Genomic DNA, 17,446 nt, shown 5'->3' with positions numbered 1-17,446 from the left:
GGAATTTTTAAATAAACCTTTCACGTATATTTTAAGGACTTTCAGATTTCATTAAGATTTCTTAAACTGAAGCTTATACAATCAAACAATGAGACAGACTTCCTTGTAAGACGGTCATTTCTTTTACTTTTTTTTTTCCAGAAACCTGTTACCTGGAATGTTTAGAAACAAACAAGCAAATCACCAACACCTAGCTTCTGCTTTTTTTCCCCCTAGGATAAGCATGTGGTCAGATCACAGCCTGTCTTTGTTCAGAGGTTCAAATGTGGTAGCTCATTTTACTGGTCTCATCAGCCATGCTTGCCTAGTGACCTACATTCATGAACTATGACGTACTCGAAATATGATCTGCTTTAAACTTACATGTAGGTTAAGTGCTACATCTAAAACAGGTCTAAGCACCATCATATACACTATGTTGCCAAAAGTTTTGGGACACCTCTCCAAATCATTGAATCCAGTTTTTCAGGGGTTGGGCTCGGCCCCTTAGTTCCAGTGAAAGGAACTCTTAATGCTTCAGCATACCAAGACATTTTGGATAATTTCATGCTTGTTAGAACAGGAAGGGGCCATCCTAAAACTGTTCCCATGAAGTTGGGAGCATGAAATTATCCAAAATGTCTTGGTATGCTGAAGCATTAAGAGTTCTTTTCACTGAAACTACAGGGCTAAGCCCAACCCCTGACGAACAACACCTTAATGATTTGGAGGGGTGTCCCAAAACATTTGGCAATATAGTGTACGTAGATATATAGAACTTAACCATTAAATACACAGGAGAGCAGTTGAGAGATAGAAAGACAGAAAGCGAGAGATAAGAGATAAAGAGTCCGGATCCACTGGGGCAACAGTAAGAAACGCTCCCTGGGGAAGACACTGAGGTTGAAATTTCCCACAAGCGCACCCAGGCGGCTTGAAATCTTTTGCTTTAAATTGGGTTGGAACATCAACATCCACTGCACTAACACTATTTACAAGTGCAAGGCAACATGGCCGACACGGTTGTGACCCCGTGAACAGGACGCCACGTGCATGTGGGCTGAGGGAGATAAAAGAATAAAAGCGAGCACTGTTTGCCTCTTGCACGAGTCAAGGCTCTTGCATTTGGAGAGGCTTTTATGCGTAATGCATCTCTAAGTCTGCAGCTAAAACAAATCACCTGCCCGATTCATCAAGCGTCTAAACAGGATGAGAGTGCAATAGCCGAACCACAGACCTGCATATAAATGAGACAGCCCCGAGAAGAAGGCCAAAAAATAAATAAATAAAAGACTCAAAGTAATAAGACTGACTCATTTACTCATGAAATGACTCACCAGCTTCGTTCACAACGACCGGGACAAGAATTACACATTACATTTTACAACCAACACGCTGTGATTGCAACACGCTTTCACACCATACCAATGCAAACAGGTAAACTAATCATGAGTCACAGTGAGAAATTAGCACTAATTAGTAACACTGTTTTTCTATAAATCATCCTAATGTTTTAGTATTTATAAACACACACACAGAAAACATCTGGAACGTCATATTACAACGGAGAATATTGCAGTGATGAATAAATAATAATATCTTGTGTGGTTGTTACATTAACTTGCAGCCTACGAATCTGTAATAATCTGATTGCTCGCTTAATTTCATTTTGAACAAATGTTTCTTCACATTGCTAGGTTGATAGTTAGATAAATAGGATTAACAGTGATAAACAAAACCGGGACAGACAACTTTACCCTGCAAGAGCTGCAGGTGCGGCTGCAGGGTTTCATTCCAGCCAAGGAGACGCCACGCCTGATCCCAGTTGTTTAAGCAGTTGATCTTGTCCTTCATCAGACTCTCAGGTGTGGCTCCTGAATGGCTCCTGAGTGGCTGGAATGAAAACCTGTATGCACACCTGCCTTTATTTTTTTGGAGTAAACTGTCTGTGCGCAGTCAGAATAAATGGATAACTTGTTTACCTAGAGAATGCTTTGCTAGACTGCTGTCCCAGTGAACATGCTGAATTAACACTGTTTATCTCAGGATTGGGAAATCTGAATTCGGAATTGAACTAAAAAGACAGAACAGGGAAGCGTAGAGTCAATGTTATAGATTTATAGCTGCATTAAGTAAGATTAGTCGGATGTTTTTCAGTATTAGGTCTCAAACGGTTAAGTAGGTGGATTTGAAATTTTACATGCCCCAGGATCAACACTGTCCTCTATAGAAGAGTGTCTATGGATCAACTAACAAAAGTCACATCTGAGCACAAACACTTTCAGTATCAGAAGTGAAGATTATGAATCACCTGTGATGAGGCAATGGCTTAAACCATCATTCTTTTTTAAATCATGTTGTACATACACCGATCAGGCATAACATCATGAGCAGTGACAGGTGAAGTGAATAAGACTGATGATCTCATCATGGCACCTGTTAGTGGGTCGGATATATTGGAGGCAGAAAGTGTCCTCAAAGTTGATGCGTTAGAAGCAGGAAACATTGGGCAAGCGTAAGGATTTGAGTGTGTTTGACAAGAGCCAAATTGTGATGGCAAAACTTCAGCTTTTGTGGGGTGTTCCCAGTTTGCAGTGGTCAGTATCTATCAAAATCCTGTATCCTTTAAGTCCTGTAAGTTGCGAGGTAGGGCCAACGGAAGAGGGATGGGGGCGCATGGAGGCCCCGAATTGCAACTTACAGGACTTAAAGGATCTGTGCCAGATACCACAGCACACCTTCAGGGATCTAGTGGAGTCCATGCCTCGACGGGGCACGGCTGTTTTGGCAGCAAAAGTGGGACCAACACAATATTAGGCAGGTGGTCATAATGTTATGCCTGATCGGTGTATGTGCTATTTGCAGAAGTAAGAAATACAATATATATATTTACCAAATAATGTGTCCATGTTCACTGATCTGAAGTAAGCACTACTCTAAACTCACTTAAAAGTAAAAGTACTTTATTTACGGTTGATTCTGAGCTCTCGTCCGAACTTTCCATGTAGGAATTCCAAGTTTTCTTTGCACAAGATAACATTAGCGATTTGGGACACTCACTAGCTTGCTGTTAAAGTAACATCAACAGTAAATGCTTCTCCTCGTATTTGATTACATAATTTAAGATTAACGTAATTTACATAAACAATTCAGTCTAATGAATATTTTTTTGCATGAAACGAATCCAGCGAGTTTCGGGCTCAGACGGGTGCCAACTATGCGTGTTTGAACAGCTCCAAATCTCAATAGCACAAACTGTCCCTGTTCCAGATCAGAACTTTCCATCATTAATTCAGGGGGGAAGAAAAAGAGGAGATGAAACTCCTAACAATCACTGCACAGTTAGGATTTTTGCTCAAGATCATGGCAGGACTTGGCCTTGTCCAGGCTTTCTTTCACACAAGCATGAAGCTCTTGGTATAACTATTCCTGGAAGAGCAGGAACACCAGTTCACGGAGACATGATCACAGGAAACTTTCTTATACAAACGCAGACGTTTTGTTGAGTCCTGAGAAAATAAGAACTCGCTGTGACATAGCTGTAATACCTTCTGTTTAGTCATGTACTTCCATAGGCTCAGCCTGCTTCACAGCATGCCTTAATAGCCACAAAGGTCCGGTTTGGCAATTTGCAGAAAATGAATTTCACAACGCTGAGACAGTATGAAATGTCCTGCTGGGCAAGTGCCATGAATAAGTGGAGTGTTTTCAAACATCCTGGAGAACAAGAACCTTTCAGTACTCAGGATCTTTAGGTAAACATCAACAGGGAGTTAAAGCAATGGCATGATTTTTATCTATATCAGGATCTGCATCTGAAGTTGGCGTGTCCTAAACCAGAGTGGAACTCTAAGGTGAACTCTAAGCTCCTGGAAACTCTACAAAGCGGTGAAGTAAAAAACCTAAAAAGTCAATACAGTGTGCGAATTCTGGCCCTCTTCACTCGAGTTCATAACACAAATTTATGTAGTAGTTTATTTACTTGTAGCCTAAATTAAATGACCACTACAATGACCATGCATCAATAAAGGACATCCAGACTTTCATGTTAATGCTGAATAAATAATGCCTTTGTTTACTCGGTGAGTTTCATGCTCAAAACTTTGTAGCATAAACTGAAATTTTCAGCAAAGGTGATTTTTTTTTTTGGTTGCGTCCAGTGGGGTCTTTTATTTTTAGGAAATACAATATTCTTCTTACATTATTTATAATAAAATACCGGCAGCGATCCGGACCAAGCTGTAAAGGCTCTCTTCCATACGGACCGTTATATAGTTCACACAAAAAGAAAGGGGGGGGATGTCTACAGGTGAACAGAGAAAGCCAAACAGTGTGGCCAGGTACAACACCTGTACCGTGATGATCAGACGCAACATGCAAACCAGCCGCATCCAGCACCTGTTACTGAACGCTGCGGCCTGTTTAAACATTCATCACCCTGCTCAGGTTGCCGGGGATCCATCACTGCCCTCAGAGTCAGTAAGGCGTCTGCTGCTTCTACTGTACTGGGATAGATTTACACCTGCCCCAGTCTGACCACATCACCGCCTCATGGATGGAAGATGACCTGGTTTTTGTTTGCAGTTATTGTGAACGCACGGTACATTGCCGGCTAATTCTAGTGAATACTGCTGTAAGAACTGTTGCTCGAACACCCAAACCACCAATCAGTGATGTAATGGTTGATATGCTGTGGCTAGATACAGAGAAGCCTTGCTGTTAGAAGTTAATTATTTTCTTAAGAAGGCAACTGTTATATAGTCTTCTTATAACACTATGGGTTTTTTTTACGTTAAGCAACCTGCACATGTGTCATAGCCGCTGCTAAGACAGTTACATAAGACAGTGCTGTAACGTCCACAAAATAGAGGTGGGCGATATGACAGTAAAGGGGTACTCCAGTAAAGGGTGACTCTGTGGTGACTAAAGCAACAATTTGGGGAAGAACCACATATGGGTGTGATGGCTAGGTGTCTACCAAAACACACACACAAAATCTGTGTGTGTAAAAAGATAAGGAGATCCACTATATTATCAAAAGTACATTGTGATATAACTTATCACAATATCAAAATAATGCCATATCAGCCAGCCCTACATTTTATAGCACCAATCTAAAACATTTATTTCAATGGATGCTATTAAAATGTTAATAAAAAAAAAAGAAAAAATCAGTGCACTGGTGAACTCCCTAACAAATACATTAGCCAACAGTTGATTTTGTGAAACTCCTGATTGTGAAACACTATTCTGAAAGTCGCTGCATTGCATTAGTGTGATTGCGTGCCGCTGTCGCTCACCCCATTACGTGTACATTCCGACTCGGAGCTGCAGGGGCTCATGGTGTCCTGGCTGTCCGATGTGGAGTCGCTGGTGCCGGAGCGGTCAGTGTTGCACACTCTGTGTCTCAGGATGAATGCTGGGCATTCGCCCTCCTCCCTCAGCTCCGCTCCGTCCAGCTTGTCTCCTGGAGTTTCTCCTCTCTCGCGTACTGGATGATTTTGTCCAGACTGCCGTCTCTCGCTATCGCTGCTCCACGGGGGGGAGGGGGGGGGCAGAGAACCTGAGAATGTGAAGTCAAGGAGACCATTAAAGAACGCACAATGTGTGATATTTTTAATGAGTTATTAATGCTCTAGCAGTTCCAAAGGATACAGAGCCAATTACATATGGTACACTGCAGTAGCTAAGTGTTTTTAGTATCAGAAGTGATCATACCCAAAGGAAAACAAAATTTCTCTTAGTTTCAACATGATTAAGATCGCTAACCTGACCTGAAGATGAACAGACAGTGGGTTTGTTATTGGGACAAGGATACTGCTTAGTGTTTTAGTGCCTAAAGTGGAAAAACAGCATGCATCACACTGATAGAGGATTGTCTGCATCGGCAACAACAGTTTTTTTCCTTTAATCTGAAGATTAGGGACAATCGAACTTATTACTGAGTTTTCAGCGTGATACTCGGAGGACGTCGACAAGTCTATCACTTCAAGCAACATCTCTGGTGTGTTTAGAGCCCCAGACGTTTTGGGCGCTGTAGGAAACCGGCAGTCTTCCTCTGAAAGCGAGGCGCCAAATCAACAACCTAGACGATAACAGACTTTGCAACTGAGGATACATCTGAGAGAAAAATTTCAGTGACAAAAGACAAGCAAATGCTGCTGGGAATAGCAGGAAGGCATATCTACATCCAAACAGATGGTGTCGTTGACAGAACCTAGAGGGACTATTCCCAAAACGCTAACATGGGGAAAAAATGCTGTAGAACTTAAAACAGGAATAGAAGAGGACATGTGCAATCTAGGAAATGTAGAGTTTTTGCAGTCAAGATGAAGAGGTGATTTTTTTTTTTTAAGAAAACTGAAAGTTTGGGAGATTTTCTAAACACAAAACAAATACAAGGTTAAAACCAGATCAGTTTTATAATATCAGTGTGCACTGTTGCATCAGCAGCTTAACTGGGCGGCCTGCTAAAGTACACAGAGAACTGCTTAAAAGGGAGAATGAGAACGTTACACTATGTCTCAGTGTGATAAGAATCACGTTGGAAGGCATCTGTCTGCCAAGTTTTAATGCTCCCTGGCCAAACCTAGTGCCATGCCAATCGCTCGATGCAGCGCCTTTCACATAGCCATTTGAGGTAAAACATCTCAAACACTCTGACTAAAGTTCAAGGGCTGAGAAGCTATTCAAGCCAAAACCCAAGCTTAGCACTTTCTACGTATTAAAGAACCCGTCCACTTTATGCTGCCATAAAAACTCTTTCTAAAAGGAGGAAGAGGGTGTTGAATCCGTGCTCATTTTACTCACTGATTGCAGTACTTTGTATAGCCACAGCTGCCAGAGTGTTTGGCTGTTTCCATCTTCCTTGCTCAAAATTTACTCTCATTCTAAAAAGCATGACCGCAGCTGCATGCTAAAAAAAAAAAAAGAAAAAAAAAGAAAAGAAAAAAAAGTTTGGCCTTTGTACAAGCTCTTCTGGTGCATCATTGCTCTTAGCCTAGCAAGACAAGAACGCTACTCCTGTGTGGCCTTTCGATCAAAACACCCATCTAGAAGGTGCTAAAGAAGGTCAAGCACTCTTAACGATGCACTTAACAAGCTAGATCTGGAGTCACAGATACGGTTAATCAGTTAGAGTTAACTATTCAGATCGAGAAACATACCTCATGTTATGAGGAAATCCAGGGGAGACCTGTGCTGCGGTTATGTTTGCTCACCCTGAGACGTAATCGTGCGTGAAAATGCCTAAGGCTAAGACGAGCTTTATCGTTTAAAAAAAAAGAAAAAGAAAAAGATTTGACAACAGCATTTTTATGCAAGAGGGAAGCACAGGGTCTCGGGTTAATTATCAGTGGGTGACAGAATAGCTGCCCATCCGTGGCCTGGAGTCCAAGACGGCATAATTGGCTCAGCTCAGGATGGGAAAAATGGCAGGACTTTTTCCTCTAACAATTAGTGCAACAAGAGGCCAGATAGCTAGTTAGATAGCTCCAGTTCATCCAAGAGGATTCACCACCACCCTGGTTAGTAGCGGTTAATGGGGGGGACTGCTAGTGAGACAAATAGAGTGTTAAAGTAGGTAAAGCAATAACTATAGTAGTTTAACTCCTAGTCATCCATGTTGTTCTTGTGTCATGACAAGAAATTTCCCCTTGTGGATTAATAAACTCTCTCTACTCCACACCACCCTACTCTATTGCTAGCTAAGTTACGAAAGAAATGATGTAACCTTCCTCATTTTGGGAATTTTTGGAATCATTTCATATACCAAGCACATGATCACCAACAAAGACAAGCTGTACAGCCTTCACTGATCCTTACACTGGTGTTCACGGTGTACCAAAGCAGACACAGCAAGAGCTGTTTAAATAGGGTTTTCACCACAATTTAGAAAAATGCCAACTGACCTAAAACTTTCCAGAACTGGTCAACAAACCCACGGCCATATATGTGAACAACAGGTGTTTACTTTATAAAGCAAAAACACTTGTTTGGAATAATTTATACAGAACATTTATAAAGAACATTACGTATTCTTGGCACCATGGACCAATTTTGAATGAATTATTTAATAAAACGTTTAAAACATTTGTAAGAGTTTTTTTCCAAAAAAGAAAGAAGGAAATAAATGAAGAACTGTCACGAGACACATGACCTGAAGGCCAGTGAGCATGTGCGCTTTCACTTATTATTGTATGAGAAACAGAAGAGCTCAGAAAGTCTAAAGAATGGATTATACTTGTGCGTGTAGGAAAATACCAACGTAAACAGTGAAGGTAGAACAGGACCACATGATACTGTCTCCTTTACTGAATAAACAAACAAGCGAGGTATCTCAAATCACATTTGTTTACTAGTAAACACAGAGTACTGCTTTTCTTATAATGTTATAGTGTTTGAATTTTAAAATCTCTCATATAACCTTCGAAGACCTCTGGATGATTAGATACTTTTCAGTGTAAAGTACGTCAGAGTTTTGATTTGAGACGCAGCTCATAACACTGAAAAGCTTTAAATGATAAACAGAGCTGTCCACTAGATGGGCAGTGACATTTTGGTTCTGACTGACCGTTTAAAGATAAATAAATCTCTAATAAAACCACACATCAAATACAAACTTTAGCACAATCCAGATTCTCAGCAGTACAGGAGACATGAAAATTGTTTATCTGTATATTACTAACAACTTTTCTGACCCTGTGATGACCCTAACATCTCCACTTCCCCTGCTCCAGACACCAAAATGACCCGATTCCACTCTTCTGGAAACATGTGGAGCTCTGACCGGGGTAATTAGAAAGTAAAGAGCGTGGAGTGGAAATGTGTGTGTGTGTGTATGCTGTTGAATGAGTGATCATCAAGTGGTGGGAAGTAGCCTCTCAGCTCAAGACGAAGAACACAACTTGACCTTTGCTGCAATTCAAAGAATCAGTAATGACTGAAGGAAACACACACACACACAAATACCAATGTAAAACTCGATAAACGGCTAAAAGGGATTTAGAATTGCTGACGGAACCGAGGGCTAATACAGAGATCTAAAATGCTGAAATAACTGCTCTGGTAGTAACTAGCTGGAAAGTAAAATGTCTATGCTAGGATATATAATTTATGACAAAAATAAATGTCTTTTGCAAAAGACTACTGAAATAATTAGTGAAGTGGGGTAGTTTTAATAAAAACTGACACTAATAAGTACACTATATTGCCAAAAGTTTTGGGACACCCCTCCAAATCATTGAATTCAGGTGTGGTTTTCCAGGGGTTGGGTTCGGCCCAGGAGTGAAAGTTCCTCTCACTGAAACTAAGGGGCCAAGCACAACCCCTGAATTCAATGATGTGGAAGGGTGTCCCAAAACTTGACAACACCGTGTATGTATGCATTTGTAATTAATGCACATTCTTCATAAAGTGCTCCGATACAAAAGAAAAAGCATCAAAATTTTAGGTCAAAGAAGTGATCGTGTGAGCTTGTGATTCATTAGATCTCTATAAAGCTCTCTGGTGGAATGATGCATGCATTAAGGGAGTTTGCTAAAGACCTGATGAAGATTTCTCAACAGACGTCCAGTCAAGGATTAAAGTGCTACGAATGAGTTCATTGTGTTGAGAAAATCCCAAAAGACCATCGAAATCCTTTATGTGACTAGACGTCACTGGTGCAAGCGAACGATGTCCCGCGCAACTATGTGGCCAAAACATCTGACTTTGATGGAAAACGAGAAGAGAAGAGAAAAGGAGGGGAAGGGAGGGGAGAGGGGAGGTCCAGCGTATAAAAAACCAGCAACCCGAGGGGGACGAGCGAATCCAAACAAAGGCAGATCTTGGAGCTTTATGTGCCATATGACTTGCAGACACACTGAGTGATCCACTCTAAAGGGCTTTTTGTCTTTCGTCTCTCGGTCATAAGACCAGGCTGTAATAACTGACAGCGTGCCACTGACAGGGTGCACAAGAAAAGCAGGCTCTCTGCGTGCACAAGTGAAATATGAAACTGGACGCGGGTACAGCAGCCAGAGCCGGGTTGCGAAAGAGTTGTTTGTTGTGGAGTCAGGAGCCACACTGGCTGGAGTCTTCATGGCCTACTCCACACCTCTTTCACACTGCATTGTTGTGGAAATGTGAAGAGAGAGAAAGTGTCCAGATTCAAGAAACTACTCTCTGTACCCAAATGACATGACTATAAGTCTTCTACATTATTTTCCGAAGCAGTGTATAAAGAAATGTGTTGTAAATTTTTTTTCATTTAAGATTCAGGGGTCATGGTTCATCAAGCTGCATCTTACAGCTGACTTTTTATTCAAAGTACAGATTAAAATTTTCAGACCATACGCATCTACCCCTTTAGTTCGTTACATACAACGATCAGGCCTAACATTATGAGCAGTGAGAGGTGAAGTGAATAAGATTGATGATCTCCTCATTATGGCACCTGTTAGTGGGTGGGATATATTAGGCAGCAAGTCAACATTTTGTCCTCAAAGTTGATGTGTTAGAAGCAGGAAAAATGGACAAGCGTAAGGATTTGCGCGAGTTTGACCAGGGCCAAATTGTGATACATCAGAGCATCTCCAAAACTGCAGCTCTTGTAGGGGGTTCACTCGGCAGCGCCACAGACTGCAATGCTAGTTAGGTTCGTCTTAGCCTTGTTGCCGGCACTCTTTTTCAGCTTAAACCAGAGGTGTACAATCTTCTAGCAAGGCCCATGGAGAAGCCACACCTCATAGTATTCTGAAAGCCAAGGTCAACTGATTAAAGGTCTGGAATCAGGCGCTTGACTGGAAGGAAAACCTGCACTCACACCGGATAAGACTGGACACTCCTGGCTTAAAGTGACGGTGTCAGAGATTTCACAGAAAGGTGATTCTCAAAAATATCCAAGAAAGACGAAGAACTAAAAGGTTTTTACTGTGAAAAAGTGTCATGTTAAACGGTACAGACATTTTTAGACAAGGTTAAAAAAATAAACTATTACATCTTGTGGTTTTTTTTTTCCTGTGGACAGTCTCAGAGTTCGAGGGTGTCAGCCGTTTCATCAGAACGTGGAACATTTACTGTGAAGTTTCTTTCATTTTCAAATAATCGAAACTGGCTGAAACATGGAAGCCTGATCTCCTCATGCGTCTTGCGGAAGTGTGAAACCACCGCACATCTGTACTGCAGCTGTAATTCCCCTATAGGTTTTTTTCCTGTCATGAGTCCAATAAAAAAATAAAGTAAAATAAAAAAAATGGCAGATCTGACGAGATAAACGGTTTCCAGTGTGGTCAGCATGATGTGGATGAATGAGACATTATCAGGTTTAAATCACGTCTGATAATTGTAGTGTTTACATGAAAATTGTTGTTACTAACCCTGATTCTCTCATTATTGTTTAATACAAAGTCACATGCTGGTCTAAGCGCTGGTCCTCGCTGAGAGATGGTGGAATTTAATTGGCGAGAGTTTCAGAAACGGTATGTTAACCTTAGGGGAGAATTAAAAATTAAAAATCCCATTGGTTTACTCACACACAAGCAGCAGAACCACAATATGGTTAACATGTCCTTCACTCCCCCTTCGTGTGCACCAGCGTCATACGAGGTGGTCAAATGCTCCATTTGCTCTGACGCATGTCCAGCACACACACACACACACACACACTCCAACATGGCCAAGGTCAAAGAGATTGAGATCTCTACCTCCAACGTGAACTCCAAATCACAGAGGAGTGACACGGACCACCCTCAGCCCTACGACACACAACAACAACAACCAGAATGGGACACCGTGGAGTCCATCTCCTTGGCAACGCTATGACATCTTATGGAATTATGGGATGCGAGGCACTGCGCCGTCAGGCAGCCGTGCGTAGAGCGGAGAAACTGCGTCGCTCACGCTGTTTTCCAGATTTCAGGCACTGCTGCTGCAATGAGAATGCTGAGATGCAGATTTCATGACCTGACCGTCTGTCTGTCTGTCTGCTGATGCTCTTCTCTACATCAATAATGCATAAAAAAAACCTATATATATTTTTCTTTTCTTAATTTAACCACTTTAAGCCAGCTGTCAAACTACAGGATGACAAGATGAAGGCAATATGGCGAAAATATAATATCCTAATAACTGAAGGCATTTTTAGCTTTACATCTGTATATATTTAGCTTTTCAGCCAGAGTACACTAGTGTTGCGTTAATAAATAAAACAATTTAATACATGCAATATCTACAAAAAAACTTCTAAATTATTATTGCGTAACGCAGACAATACTGCAAAACAAAATGCTTCACAAATATATTTAAGCGTCCAATCGGCTATTTGCTGCTGTAAGATCCTGTCACCGTTTCCTCGTCATCCTTTCTTTCCCTCTTCTCATCCAGCTATAAACCATCCTTCCCTCATCATCCCTTCTTTCCTTCTTCTCATCCTTTCCTCCAGCTATAAACCACCTTTCCCTCTTCCCATCCTTTTATCCAGCTGTAAACCATCTTTCCCTCGTCATTCTTTCTTTCCCTCTTCTCATCCCTTCATCCAGCTATAAACCACTGCTCCCTCGTCATCCGTTCTTTCCCAGATCTGGGAAAATGAATGTTGTTTTATACAATTAACACTAAACTCACAGTAACTGTGAATAAGCACAGAGGCTTCCATGTCTATTTTTCACCTGGGTAGCGCTTTGTCTCTGAGTAAGGACACGCTGAACACAGATCACACATGACCCTGACTGAGAAAGCTAATCCATGTTGAGGGAACACGCGAGCGTCACAAGCTGAACAAACGTGCAGAGGAAACGTGTCAGGTGTAAGACGCTTAGGGACTCTGATAAATCCCCCTCATAGGTTGGGTTACATGTATTGATCGGGCAGGTGTCACAGAACATCAGTCTTCTTTTCTTTTCTAATAAACATTATATTTCTCAGAACGGTTATTCATGTGCAAAAATAGTGTTCAATCATAATAATAATAGTAATAATGATATAATGAGAGTGCTCTGGTGTGTGTACAGCGCTGACATGCGACTCGGCTGGACCTATAATTACAGCTCATTTTGAGAAGATAAGCTTGCTCTGAATTCAGTCCCACGCACTGATAACCAAACTCATATCTAATCAATTTTTTTTTTTTTAGATAACGTGAACGCCAACTGATCTCAGATCTAATCCTTGATCAATCTCAAACATTACTCAATTCTACAATGTGGCAAACAACTCAATGTTCTAACTTTATTGAAATAAGCTGATGACTTATAATAACCTGTGACAGTACATGAGACGGTGACGATTTTAATATTCGAGATCTTCTGTCACGCTACTAAATGTTTATTAAAAGTTTGCTAGAGGATTTATTTTCCCTGCTTTTTGCTGATAAACATTTTGCTGACACTGAGTGAAATATTACTGAACTTGGTTTTGTTTACAATTCAGCAGTTTCTAAACAAGAATAGGATTATTAGTGAGGTGATGTGAAGTGATATTCATAGAGCTTTTACACCGATCAGGCATAACATTATGACCAGTGACAGGTGAAGTGAATAAGACTGATGATCTCTTCATCATGGCACCTGTTAGTGGGCGGGATATATTAGAAGTTGATGTGTTAGAAGCAGGAAAAATGGACAAGTGTAAGGATTTGAGCGAGTTTGATGAAGGGCCAAATTGTGATGGCTAGACCACTGGATCAGAGCATCTCCAGAACTGCAGCTCTTGTGGGGTGTTCCCGGTCTGCAGTGGTCAGTATCTATCAAAAGTGGACCAAGGAAGGGACAGTGGTGAACCGGCGACAGGGTCATGGACGGCCAAGGCTCATTGATGCACGTGGGGAGTGAAGGCTGGCCCGCGTGATCCGATCCAACAGACGAGCTACTGTTGCTCAAATTGCTGAAGTTAATGTTGGTTCTGATAGACAGGTGTCAGAGTACACAGTGCATGATGGGTCAGAGCTGTTTTGGCAGCAAAACAGAGACCGACAAAATACTAGGCAGGTGGTCAAAATGTTATGCCAGATCTGTGTATTCCATTATGGTGTCGCGTTTCTGTTCTTGTCGTTCCGCAGAGTGACTCGATTACAATCGGTGGTAGATGGACGGGGAAGTTCGTATGTGTTTATCTCCTGACTCCTACGCTAATGCAGGGTGAAAAAGGAAAGGGACTGAAAATAGCATTTACCTGGACAATTATTTAAATGTGGTTGGTCTAAATGGGACTTTTAACTTTTCTGAAAAGCTGCACACAAAACCTGCCTTCATACACTACATTGCCAAAAGTTTTGGGACGTCTGCCTTTACATGCACATGAATGTAATATGGAGTTGGCCCACCCTTTGCAGCTATAACAGCTTCAACTCTTCTGGGAAGACTTTCCACAAGGTTTAGGAGTGTGTTTGTGGGAATTATTAGACCATTCCTCTAGAAGCGTATTTGTGAGGTCAGGCACTGATGTTGGAGAAGGTCTGTGAGAAGATCCGGCTCTCAGTCTCCGTTCTAATTCATCCCAAAGGTGTTCTATCAGGTTGAGGTCAGGACTCTGTGAAGTTCCTCCACACCAAACTCTCTCCTCCATGCCTTTATGGACCTTGCTTTGTGCACTGGTGAACAGTCATGTTGGAACAGGAAGCAGTCATCCCCAAACTGTTCCCAGAAAGTGTGTAGCATGAAATTGTCCAAAATGTCTTGGCATGAAGCTGAAGCATTAAGAGTTCCTTTCACTGGAACTAAGGGGCCGAGCCCAACCCCTGAATTCAATGACTTGGAGGGGTGTCCCAAAACTTTTGGTAATATAGTGGAGTTAACCCGATATTTGTACTATTAAAATTGTAAAAGAGGAGATCAGGTTCTCTCACGCCCCCAGCTAGCCTCTAGTTTGGGAACCCCGGCTTTAAAGCCTCGTGTTTTCCCATCCTGTGATGCAGCATGACCAGCAGTTTAGAAAAGGTGGGTTTAGCTGGCTTCATGTGTCTCTGAGTAAAGACGTGACAGCATCGTCAGTGCTGGATAGAAATCATATGGTGGTGTGTAACATTCAAGGCTAAGTTAGGGATTAGGAATCTATTAAAGATTAAAATAAATTAGCTGGGCGTTGGACCTACTGAGTCAGATGTTTTACTACGAGTGTTATCAGATGATAAACGATTTTATTCCATTTACAGAATAGAAATGACGTTGCTGCCACAAGTACCTAAAGCTAAGGGAGTTTCTTGGTTGTTGTTTTTTTTTCCAGAGAAACTTCCAGTAAAATGCTAACGGAGAAACCCATCAGGTGATCGTGGTATTATATTCAAAACAGAGGTGGCATTTGTGTTATTAAACTCTACAGGGCAGAAAGTGAGCAGTGAGCTGAGAGCTTAACCATTACTGAAGTGATTAAAAAGGAATGATACCTTGACATATCAAGCCTTTTATCTATTCATAGTCGGGAGACCTAAATTATAGCAGCAATAAACACCACTTTCTTTCTCTTTAAGTCAATAACATAAAAAAAACCCCACAAAGCGCCAACTTCTGACACTGGAGACTCTTTCCAGAAATGTCAATCATCTCATTATTGAAAACACTAATGTATGAAGGACTACATCATTATATCCTGTGTATAAGCTGTTAGTACAAGAGTATAAGATCAACCTGTCAGAATTAATGCTGATGAGAAATGTATCACTATTAATATTTTCTGACCAATCAGATTCAAGAATTGGGGTATTACTAATATACACCGATCAGGCATAACATTATGAGCAGTGAGAGTTGAAGTGAATAAGACTGATGATCTCCTCATCATGGCACCTGTTAGTGGGTGGGATATATTAGGCAGCAAGTGAACATTTTGTCCTCAAAGTTGATGTTAGAAGCAGGAAAAATGGACAAGTGTAAGGATTTGAGAAAGTTTGATGAAGGGCCAAATTGTGATGGCTAGACCACTGGATCAGAGCATCTCCAAAACTGCAGCTCTTGTGGGGTGTTCCCGGTCTGCAGTGGTCAGTATCTATCAAAAGTGGACCAAGGAAGGAACAGTGGTGAACCGGCAACAGGGTCATGCAACATGCCAACAGACGAGCTACTGTTGCTCAAATTGCTGAAGTAGTTAATGCTGGTTCTGATAGAAAGGTGTCAGGATACACAGTGCATGAAGGCTGTTTTGGCAGCAAAAGGGGGGGACCAACACATCATTAGGTGGTCATAATGTTATGCCTGATCAGTGTATATATTGTTATTATACCAGAGCATGTTTATTTATTTTGTTTTATTGAGATTTCTAATGTTGTAAATATGATCTGAGACACACTCATCTATTGTAGAAATTTCTAAAGAGAATATTATGTACAGTTATTCCAATTAATCACAAAAAACAGTTGGTGTGGTGACAGCATGGAGGAAAAAAAAACAAGAGTAGGCAGAGTGGAGACAAAGAGAGGGTGTGATTGGTACCAGAAAAAGATGAAATAATTCAGATTTCTTTACTCTATCACGCTTTAAACTTGGAGTAATTCCTCGCGCTGGCATTTCAGTGCTAAGCTGAGCAATGTGATGCGCGAGGGTTTGTTTACAGTACAGTTAGCTTAGCTTCAGTTAGCTTGTCCGCTGTCAAGGCTTACACACGGGTAGCCATATGTTTGCTCCTTGTCTTTTCTTTTCTTTTCTTTTTAAGGGATTTAAAACCAGGACACGTTTTCATAGCTATCAGGTTTGTATTAAAGGAAAATAAAAGCACTCGTGAGTACCATGCTAGGTCTAACATGTAAGGTCTAAATGTAGAGTAGCCTTTAAATCCTCGAGGTGGATTTAGGGTCCTGGCTACCAGTTTTCAGGGTTGTAGTTGTAACCTTCAGTGTTGATTGTTTTGCCAAAAAGGAAAACAAACAAACAAACAAACAAAAATAGTTTATTATTAGAAAGGCTAGTGAAGCTAGCGTGGCAGGTTCAAAAGAGAAAGGCCAGTGCACGAGCTCGAGCTCGTGCTCAACTGAAAAAAAAAGTAACGTTAGTAACGTTAGGAGGCTGGACAAAACTGGTTTTCCGACTCAAAATCCCTGCTTGTCAGTACATTAAACATACATAATATCTCAGAAAAATGAACTTTACCTCCAAAGCTGAGAGTCCAAAGCTGTCCTTTTACGTGTTTTTATCACAAAGTTGCCGCTACTGGAATTTTCGCCCTCACTCCGTAGCTCGCGCACCGACAGCGGCACTATGAACTGACTTGTCTCTTGACTGTCTGCATTTCTTGATGTCGGCGTGCGACCGCGTGACGACGGTCGCGTGAGAGCCTCACGACCAATCAGAACGCTCTGTTGGTAGCCGGTTGAACCAATGAGAGCGCGCCACAGCCGAAAGGTTCACTGGGAAACGTAGTTCTAAAGGTTGTTTACGTCCTCGACGTCAACTAGGCTATTTTCACACAATAGTCAAGTATGATTTAAGGTTAAATTGCGATTTTTTTGTTCTTACTAGTTTTTTAAACGTTAATGTTCCTTTATCTGGCACTATTTTAGTAT

The 17,446-nt window shown here is 41.3% G+C and overlaps 1 protein-coding gene across 1 annotated transcript in view; it reads right to left on the bottom strand.

Moving 5' to 3' along the window:
* adipor2 (adiponectin receptor 2) overlaps positions 1 to 17,186 on the bottom strand; it is a 35,927-nt gene extending 18,741 nt beyond the window's left edge. Inside the window, exons 1-2 of the mRNA XM_058416906.1 lie at positions 17,034 to 17,186; positions 5,280 to 5,542 (exon numbers count right to left, since the gene is read on the bottom strand). Of these exons, the coding sequence (XP_058272889.1) occupies positions 5,280 to 5,321 (42 nt within the window). The 5' untranslated portion in view covers positions 5,322 to 5,542; positions 17,034 to 17,186. The remainder of the gene's footprint in view (positions 1 to 5,279; positions 5,543 to 17,033) is intronic.
* Between the last annotated feature and the right edge of the window lie 260 nt (positions 17,187 to 17,446).

The sequence above is a fragment of the Hemibagrus wyckioides genome, linkage group LG19, assembly GCF_019097595.1.
Source record: "Hemibagrus wyckioides isolate EC202008001 linkage group LG19, SWU_Hwy_1.0, whole genome shotgun sequence".
In the NCBI taxonomy this organism is placed as follows: domain Eukaryota; kingdom Metazoa; phylum Chordata; class Actinopteri; order Siluriformes; family Bagridae; genus Hemibagrus; species Hemibagrus wyckioides.
This window is presented reverse-complemented; position numbering and strand designations above follow the sequence as displayed.